The sequence below is a fragment of the Schistocerca cancellata genome, chromosome 5 (genome assembly GCF_023864275.1).
Source record: "Schistocerca cancellata isolate TAMUIC-IGC-003103 chromosome 5, iqSchCanc2.1, whole genome shotgun sequence".
Taxonomy (NCBI): Eukaryota; Metazoa; Arthropoda; class Insecta; order Orthoptera; family Acrididae; genus Schistocerca; species Schistocerca cancellata.
Window position 1 is genome coordinate 41,822,963 of NC_064630.1, and position 10,420 is coordinate 41,833,382.

A 10,420-nucleotide genomic window follows, 5' to 3' on the forward strand; every position below is an offset into this window, starting at 1 on the left:
CCTCTTCGTGTTCCGTAAAAAAAAAAAAGAAAAAGAAAAAACCTACAGTTATTAAAAAATATAAGTATGATAATGATATGAAAGATTCTCAAAAATATTTTCTTTAATTGTTGCATTGCTAAATGTTTATTTCCCTTAATGATCAACCATAGTTTTAAGATCCTAGAGATACTTCAATATGAAAAATTCAGCCGTGAGCACATTGGCTACTTGGTCAACCTTTCTTGATAGCTGTGACACTCTATAATATGAATTCTTATTATCTCTGTGTCATATTTGGTATTGTTTCATGTCACTGCGTGTCAGCTACACACAGTACAATACTAATGGGAGTGTGCAATTTTTCTCCCTGACCACGAGGGAGTGGACCAACTTGATTCACAGACACACAATCTCAAAGTGCCTCTGGTATTATTAAATATGAAATATTATGCACATCTGCAGTATCTCTCACTTTCTGCATCCTCACTGTCTTTGTAACGCTAAACATAATCTTAAAGTAATAATGGTTCTTCTGATGTACACACTTCTTTGGACCAAAATATAAATCATGTAATTGTTCACTCATATTTAACAAATTCAAAGTACAAGTAATTACTAATATGTTGTTTATTTACAGTTGATCTGTTCTAAACTTGTACAGCAGTAACATATTATTAATAGCAGCAGGCAGTAAATTTTCAGTAGGACTTCTCAATACTAACCTAAGACTGCATTTTCCCATTATAAACTCTCGAGTGGGTGCTCCTGCGTATAAAGTGCACCACCCACAAATAACAGTCATGCACAGTTCCATTGTTGTTTTATAATAGCAAGCCCCTACCTATTCCTGCAATTCAGCTAGCACAGTGAGAAGTTGTGTTGTCATAGGTTCACTTGCCCGGTCATGTAAGTAATTTTTCCGTCACTTTTATTTCATTCCTTTTTAATCAAATCAAAAGATAACATGTAAAAAGTGGGTATATAACTGTGCAGGGTGAGATCAAAGCTGACAGACCACAAACTTGATTGGTTACTCATCGAGGATCCAGAGTTCAATTCTGTACCAGACAATGAAAACGATGATGACTCTGAAAAGAAGAGGAATTTATCACACGAAGTGACTACAATTCAGATTCTGATCAAGTCCATGATTCAGATGATGACTGTGAAGAGCCAGTCTCCATTGGTGGTATTTTTATTGGGAGGGACAAAATGTGTAAATGGAATAAAATATGTCCTATTGTGACTTCGAAAAGAAAAAGAAACAGAGGCTTTATGGACAATACTCAGCCTGGAAGTGATTGATGAAACTGTAAAATAAACGAACATACACATTCAATCTAAGAAAGAATGTGTACAATATTCCAGAGAAAGGGACGCTAAGGAAACTACAAGACATGAAATAATGGCATTGTTGGAATTGCTGTATCTCATCGGGTCTAAGAGAGCAAACCACAAAAATGTCATTGAACTGTGGACAATAGATGGTGCTGTTTGGAGATTACGTGAGCTGTGATGAGCTACAGAAGATTTCTGTACCTTTTACAATGTATCCTTTTTGGTAACAAGAGTAACTGATAAACTTGCTGCTATAAGGCAAATATCGAATGCCTTTGTGGTGAACAGCAAGAAACAAGCTTTTCGGGGTTGCTGTTCTTTTGTTAAGTACATCCCGAACAAACTAGCGAAGTACGGGATAAAGATTTTTGTTTTAGCAGATGCTAAAATATTCTTCACTAGTAATATTGAAGTATATTGTGGAAAACAACCTAGAAGACCAAACGATGTTTCTAATTTTCCCTATGATATTGTAGGAAGGCTAGTTACTCACACTGAAGGCTCAGGAAGAAACGTTACAATGAATAATTGGTACACTTGCTATTCCTTAGCCAACTCCCTTTTGAAAAAGTGACTAACATGCATCAGCACATTGAGAAAAAACAAACGTAAGATCCCAAAAGAACTTTTACCTGGAAAATGTTAGGGCTATCCACTCCTCTTTATTTGGTTTTCAGAATGATATGATGCTAGTTTTGTATGTGCTGAAACAAGACATGGCAGTTATATTACTTTCAGCTACGCATAATTTTGGAACCATTAACAAAGTTACAGGTAGACCAGAGATAGTTTTGGATTACAATATAACAAAGCAATGAGTCGACACAGTTGATCGACTGGAAGGTTCGTATACCGTCGCACAGGTGACAAGAAGATAGCCATTGGTTGTGTTCTATGCTGTGATGGATATAGCAAGAATCAATGCTCAAATAATTTTTCATGCAAATGAGGCAAATCCAGAAAAGAAGAGAAGAATTTTCTTGGAATGTTTACCTCCGCCCCTTATGAAGCCTCAACTTGTGGATGAGCTAATATTCCTTCACTTCCTGCCAACATTGCAACTTTCCTCGTGAAATACTAAGATCAACGTGTTGAAAGAACTGAGGAGCTACTAACTAGAAAGGAGGTTGCTGTGTGACATGTGGATGAGCAAGAAACGCATCTGTTACCGTAAGGTGTAACTCGTGCCATAGCGTTGTTTGCAAAGGACATGTAAAAACAGTGCATACATGTGAGAAAAGTATAGCATTTCCCGAAAATGTGCAAGACAGTTAACTGTGTAGATGGAAGGAACTTTGTGATAACTGATTTTTCTTCAGTATATAAAGCCTTTGTTCTTTTATATCTCAATGAGTTTTTTGTATTTTTGTTTAAATAAACTAAGACTGAACTGTGATATAGCTCATACATGTTTCTCTTGGTAGCACAATGACAGTTTTTGGCTACGTGTGTACAAAGTGCACAGTGTTCCTGCTCGTGTTACTGCTTGAGGATTAATAAAAGTAGTAATTTATAAGTAGTAACAGAAGATGATAAATTCTCAGTATTAATACAGCAACTTTTCTGTATAACAGAAAGTTGGAATTTCTCTTTAGTATCTGAAGTTTTAACTTATTGGTATTAAGAGAAGGAAATTTCTGTCATTATGACCAGTTTCACCATGACAAATTTCTGCATGTTTAACACAGTCAGTCTTTTCTCCCCTGTATCTAAATGATCATCGAAATCTTCTACCTTGTTTTTTCGTATATATGTTGTTTTTTCTTCACTGCCTATCTGTATTGAAGTGAGAACCAAAATCCAAAAGTTTATCTGTGAAATTAGATAATCCTTTACCTATTTGATAAAATTCTTTGTTCATTTGAGAAAACATTGCCTTTATTGGTGTACTTTTTCTGTTTTTGTTGACTGCATAATTGCTTCTTGAGTTACCTTCCCTGTGTGAAAGCCATTTTGTCAACCTCTGAACAAATATTAACGTAAATAGTTTCAAAATTGCTATGGAAATTGATCAATGTACTACTAATAATAACTCGTATATTTTTCCCTTTATCAGTATCATTTAATAATTAACTAAATTCTCCGAACAAACTTTCTATTACAATCGAATATTGTTTGAAGTGACACTTCAGCCGTATACTGACAAGTCTAAACATTATGACCACCTGCTTAATAGCTTATTTGTCTGTCTTTGGAACGTAATACACAACTGATTTTGCATATTAGGGATCCTACAGTTTGTTGGTAGGTATGTAGCATTAGATGTCTACACACAGGTCGAGTAATTCACATAAATAACGGGCTGCTGATTTGCATAGGTGGTGACGGCGCCCATTAGCGACAAAGATGAGTTCCGTAGAATTTACATCAAGTGAATTTGGTCGCCAAGACATAAACATAGTTCACTATAATGCTGTTCAGACCACTGTAGCTTTATTCTTGCTTCAAGACATGGACAATTATCCTGCTGCTGAAAAGTGATACCACATGAAGAGATGCAGATGGTTCGCTGCTGTAAGCGTATCTTCGATTACTACCACAGGTGCCATGCAAGTCCAGGAGAATGTCTCCCACAGTATAATACTGCTCACACCAGCCTACATACATGGCGCACTGCACACTTTGAGCTGCTGTTCACCTCGATGATGGCGTTTGTGGAGATGACCTTCAACCTAGTGTAGCAATAATGTTATTCACCCAAATGGCTAACGTGTTTCCATTGATCAGTAGTTAAATCCCAATAGTCCCATGCCCACTGCAACTGTAATTGACATTGTCATTGGGTCAACATGTGAACACACTTGTGCATGCATGAGTGTTGCTCTCTCTTGGCAGAGATGTCACAGATCACCCTCTATCCTGCTTTACAGAGCAATAATAATCAGCCCTTTGTCAAAGTCGCCAATCTCAAAGCATTTCCCCACCTGCAGCTTATAGCTTTGCTAGAGTGATGTGCTGTCCATGCTCCGCTTACATACTTTTGTTACTGCGTCACATACCCACAATGCCACCAGGTGGCATCCAGTGTGGTCATACTGTTTTGGCTGATTCAGTGTATATCTTGGTATTTAACTAACACATTTGCTCTGTTGACTGTCAAAACAACTGTAGGATTTGGAATTGAGAGATCACTCTACAACAAAATATATGTTAAAGAAACAGAACCTACGAGATTTTGATAGTGTACTTTGCTAAATGATCATATATCAGACATAGTGTGCATCTCACCATCTGCTGTTGTCATGCGCCCCGATTGAGGGTTGGTGACTGCCGACTTCTTTGATTTGTAGCTCGTAGATGCTCTGTGTTGCTTGCCAATTGTGCTGCCTGGCTCTGTTGTATAGGAACTGTTGATTGAACTGCAGGCTGCTAATCGCTGTTAAGTTGGTGGAGCAAGTCTGCTGCACACTCTGTTGCTGCTTTCTTGAATTAGCCTTCCAACAGACTGAGCTGACATCCAATAATGTTATAGTGCATGTGAATCTTCTATATTTGCTTGTCATATGCAACTTTTGATTAACTTTCATTTTAGAACAATTTAAATTTGCCTCTATTTACGGAAAATGCACTTGATAATAGATATTTGTTACTAAAAGTGGTATAATGTTTAATGATGTATTTCTCATCTTTGCAATTTAGCACCCCAACCTGTTGTTTATTAACGTTGTCAAGGAAAAATTCACTACTATTTCTTCTTTGCAAATGACGATAACTGTTTTAAAAAGGTTTTCAGTTCCAACATGCAGCTCTTAATAACTTCTCAATAAGTAAACATTTATGTCACTTCCAGTTCACATTGCTGCTTCTATGATGTAGATCTTATCTACATGTAAATTACACCACATAATCAGAGTTATTCAATATTAGTTTCAGATAATTTGTTAATTCACTTTCAGTGGAACATGAAGTACAATATTTAATTTTATTTTTCACCTGAAGTAATCATAAAGTCTTTAATTTCTTTTATTTTGTATAGTTGCCTTGTCTTGCACATTGTACAACAGTGCACACAAACATAATGAAATTATCCGCATTTGTAAATTCTGTGTCACTGTCCTGTTGAAAGTAGCAAACTATTCTTGGATCTTGAGTAACCAAGTCATAATTAACGTATTCTTCAGTAACTCATGTTCTTTCTTTTTTTGAATGTTGTAGGATTCTTCTTAGTAAGTTTCATCTTCTTCAATTTTCAATTAAAACTTGTTTCTTGCAGATTTGTTTTACATTCTAGGGTCATCAAATGGAGGGTTCATGGTGGCAAAATCCTAAAACAGTCTTGATTTCAGTGTATTACTTATTCTTCTATATTTTTCAATTAGTTTCAGCTGATTTATATAGCCCTGAACATTTATCACATAAGTTCGAAGTGGAGACCTCATTAACATTGAAACAAACTGAAGGCATTTTTTACCCATGCAGAGTCGGAAAGTCAGTCATATTTGCTGCCATACAAAGGTGTCTGCTGGTGACATCCAACCACTGAATGCTACCCAAGGAGCCCTCAAACAAATAATACAATTCAAAATACATATTTGCACTACCACATAATATCATATGTATAAAAATACACATCTGGGCAATATTTAAGAAAGACATAACTTTCAACATAAAATTAAATAACATATATTCATTTATAGACAATGAGAGTACTGAAAATTGTACATCTGACTCTTACGGGGGAAATCCCAGATTTAATTCCACAAAAATTCAGTATCTCCACAACAGCTGAAAAGTTTTACCATCAATGCTCAGTCCCAGGCATATTATGACCAAAGCCCATTACCCAGCTGTGTGCCACCTGTTGATGGTGTGAGCAAACAGAGCTGTAAGAGAAGTGTACAATTGGAGCAAAGACAAATGGGGAAATCTCTCTAATGACAATATGGGCTGCACATCGGAAACTCCATTGATGTAAGCACTTTGACAAAGGTACATTATGTACCAGCACCTCAGAACAAGCATCTCTGAAACTGCAAAGCTGGTTGTCTGTTCATTTGCTATTGTCATGAGATTGATGGAAAGTGGTTAAATGATGGTGACAGTGTTGAATGCCACACTGCTGGTGCAGGCATAAGTGTTTCAAAGCATACTGTTCAACACAAATTGTTGAACATAAAGAGTCCACAGCAGTTGATCCCTACATGTTCCCATGTTGACCCAAGAGCAGCATCGTCAAGATTGTGATGGACACGAGATCGTAGAGATTGGAACGTGGAACAATGGAAATGTCGCCTTATGAGATTAATCAATTTCTTTTGGTTACATCACATTGATAGTCATATCTGGATACACCTACATCAAGACAAACAGCTGCTCAAAACAAAACTGCACCACAGATGCCAGCTGGTGGGGGCAATTTTGTACTGTGATGGACATGAGATCTTAGAGACTGGAACGTGGAACAATGGAAATGTTGCCTTATGAGATTAATCAATTTCTTTTGGTTACATCACATTGATAGTCATATCTGAAAACACCTACATCAAGACAAACAGCTGCTCAAAACAAAACTGTACCACAGATGCCAGCTGGTGGGGGCAATTTTGTACTGTGGGTGACATTATCTGGGCTTCCATGGGCACCATGACAGCTGACAACTGCACAAACATTGTGGACCACTTGCTGCTCATCATGCTCAAAGTCTTCCCCAACAGCAATTGCACCTTCTAGGAAGGTGGGTGGCTGTGTTACAAGGTCAGAATCGCAGTGATTTGAGGAGCATGAAAGGGAACTCATGTCTTGGCTAACAAATTCTCTCAATCTGAACCCAATGCAGCGCAAATGGGACACTGTCGGGTGACATATCCGTGACGATAAACCGCTGGACCAGAATTCATAAAAATGGTGTGACCTGTACATATACATCTGGTGCCACATACTGCTGGTAACCTCCTGAGGCCTTGATAGATCCATGTCATTCAGAATAACTACTGTATTACACTTCAAAGGTAGACCAACACACTCTTAAGCATTGGAATTTGAAATCAAACACGGTTGGTAGAACACAATACAGCTGGTCAAACATTAAAAACAATTTATTCTCTTTCTTTTGTGTCCTAACTCCATAAAAAGTGCTAGTGTAGTAAGTTTGTGTCCTGAACATGGACTTCGTCTCTCTGCATTTAAGTTGTATTTAGTGGCTGATTCTGTAGTTCATGAACATTTGTGTTAATTTGTATTTTTCTCTTGTTTTTTCTCATAGGATCAGGTGTGCTAGCATGTGGAGATGACGAAGGGAGACTGTGGTTGTATGACACAAAAAACTTATTTGATAATAGTGAAATAACGAACCACTCAGAAGTTAATCCAGTGTGTGTTCTCCAGTGGCCTGATGTTGTAGATAACAATGTGATAAAAAGACATAAATGTAATTTGGATTCATATGACACTACTGTAATAAACAAAGTTGCCATTAATTATGCTGGAAACTGTATGGTAGGTGTAACCAGCAACAATTTGGTGTGTATTTGGAAGAGAAAATGACACTGTTATTGTGGATTTAAAATTATATCAAATAACCAACATTTTGTAAGTTTTTAATTAAGTCATGGGACAGAATGGAATTAATAAAGGAGAGCTGGACTTTCTCATTGACAAAGTAGTAGTGTGGTTTCAGAGGAATACAAACAAACAACTTACAAATTACTTTCATCCTCAAAAATATATTGTATTATGTTCTAGACATATCATTCACAAATCAACTCCTCACTATTGAAAGATAGATATGAAAACAATGCAACTGTATTGGATTTAGTGTTTTTATTTTATGTAAAAGACTGAAGGAACTGTGTAAAATATCTTGCACCTGCTGAGAATCTCAAGAACAATAATGTATGAAGAAGTAATTGAAGAGGTCAACAGAAGGAAGTGCTAACCCAGAAAGCCCTATTTTACATACTGCATGTTATTTAATCACTTAAATTAAAAAACAACAACATAAATAAAGTGAGACAAAACAGTTTATAAAGTAGATAGCATTTCTTATCAGTGTGTATGGAATTAGTTACTACCAGCATTTTGTGCACCACACAAACTTACTCCTTTTAGATCCATGAGACACAGGTTGAACAAATTACGGTTGTCTCTAGCAGGTTCAGAAAAAAGAAATAAACATTATTAAAGAGTGGATACATGTAACAGGAGTCAGACCTAATACAAAATTGCAATATGAAATGACAGTTCATACTTCACATACTCTGGCAGTAACAGGAAAATATAGCTTAGTCTAGAATGTACTAACTACCTCTTAAAATAACTAATGTTTGTAGGTGCTTAATGAAAAGACATTCACGGAATATACCACAGTTCGTATTACTTTAAAGAGATTTGGGCTTGAAGAATTGTACCCATTACAGTGTGCTGTGGTATGGATTTCTTATCTGCTTCCATTCATTATATAAAAACAATTTGACACTAATTTTTGAAAGTACTTGCCTAAGAAATCTTGATTTCCTCATTTTACTTGACAGCAGTCCTACTTCCCCAATGTAGTATATTTATAAAATAGACTATTTTAGTGAATGCTTTAAAAGTAAGCAGCCTATGTGACCAGTGCACGCACACACACATCAGTGTGTCATGCGAGATAAAATTCAAATAAAATAGTGTAACTTCATCATCCATGAATGGTGAAGCAACTTTTAGCATTACAACCTCCTACAAGTGTGGCTGCTTCACCAGCTTATAACTGCCATCTGGTTTCTGTACAAATTGTACATAGTCTTTCGCTCCCTGTATTTTACCCCTGCCACCTTTAGAATTTGAAAGAGAGTATTCCAGTCAACATTGTCAAAAGCTTTCTCTAAGTCTACAAATGCTATAAACGTAGGTTTGCCTTTCCTTATTCTTTCTTCTAAGATAAGTCGTAAGGTCAGTATTGCCTCACGCGTTCCAGTATTTCTACGGAATCCAAACTGATCTTCCCCGTGGTCGGCTTCTACTAGTTTTTCCATTCGTCTGTAAAGAATTCGTGTTAGTATTTTGCAGCTGTGGCTTATTAAACTGATTGTTTGGTAATTTTCACGTGTCAACACCTGCTTTCTTTGGGATTGGAATTATTATATTCTTCTTGAAGTCTGAGGGTATTTCGCCTGTTTCATACATCTTGCTCGCCAGATGGTAGAGTTTTGTCAGGACTGGCTCTCCCAAGGCCGTCAGTAGTTCCAATGGAATGTTGTCTACTCCGGGGGCCTTGTTTCGACTCAGGTCTTTCAGTGCTCTGTCAAACTCTTCACGCAGTATCGCATCTCCCATTTCATCTTCCTCTACATCCTCTTCCATTTCCATAATATTGTCCTCAAGTACATCGCCCTTGTATAGACCCTCTATATACTCCTTCCACCTTTCTGCTTTCCCTTCTTTGCTTAGAACTGGTTTTCCATCTGAGCTCTTGATGTTCATACAAGTGGTTCTCTTATCTCCAAAGGTCTCTTTAATTTTCCTGTAGGCAGTATCTATCTTACCCCTAGTGAGATAAGCCTCTACATCCTTACATTTGTCCTCTAGCCATCCCTGCTTAGCCATTTTGCACTTCCTATCGATCTCAGTTTTGAGACGTTTGTATTCCTTTTTGCCTGCTTCATTTACTGCATTTTTATATTTTCTCCTTTCATCAATTAAATTCAATATTTCTTCTGTTACCCCAGGATTTCTACTAGCCCTTGTCTTTTTACCTAGTTGATCCTCTGCTGCCTTCACTACTTCACAAGGTAAAGCAACATTTTTCTCCTCAGTTCTTGTGCTACAATCCATTTCCCACCCTCCTCCAACTCTTAGGTTCTGAATGTGATTGCTCAGGTTGCATTCTTTTATCATCTTTAGGCATATTCAAGATTTTTTCCCACTTTTGGGTTTGGCTCACTTTTATTTTTTCCAGATTTTTATCATAGTGTTTAGCACCTTTGGAGAATGACATTTCAGATGAGACCCCCTCCCCCATCCATGGCATACAGTGGCCACCTACACAACCTCAGTGCATGAACAATTGCTCCTGTCAACTGTGTGGTAGCCAATCTGAGGTGATGGGGTCATCATACTTCGTCAAAACTGCAGACCTTGCTTAGTTGATTGGACCTTGATGTGATGATGGCATGATGGTAGA

The 10,420-nt window shown here is 37.1% G+C and overlaps 1 protein-coding gene across 1 annotated transcript in view; it reads left to right on the plus strand.

The window, feature by feature from the left end:
• The window catches only part of LOC126188284 (leucine-rich repeat and WD repeat-containing protein 1-like), an 84,873-nt gene extending 76,936 nt beyond the window's left edge, over positions 1–7,937 (plus strand). The window contains exon 6 of the mRNA XM_049929868.1: positions 7,523–7,937. Within this exon, the coding sequence (XP_049785825.1) occupies positions 7,523–7,803 (281 nt within the window). The 3' untranslated portion in view covers positions 7,804–7,937. The remainder of the gene's footprint in view (positions 1–7,522) is intronic.
• Positions 7,938–10,420: the final 2,483 nt, after the last annotated feature.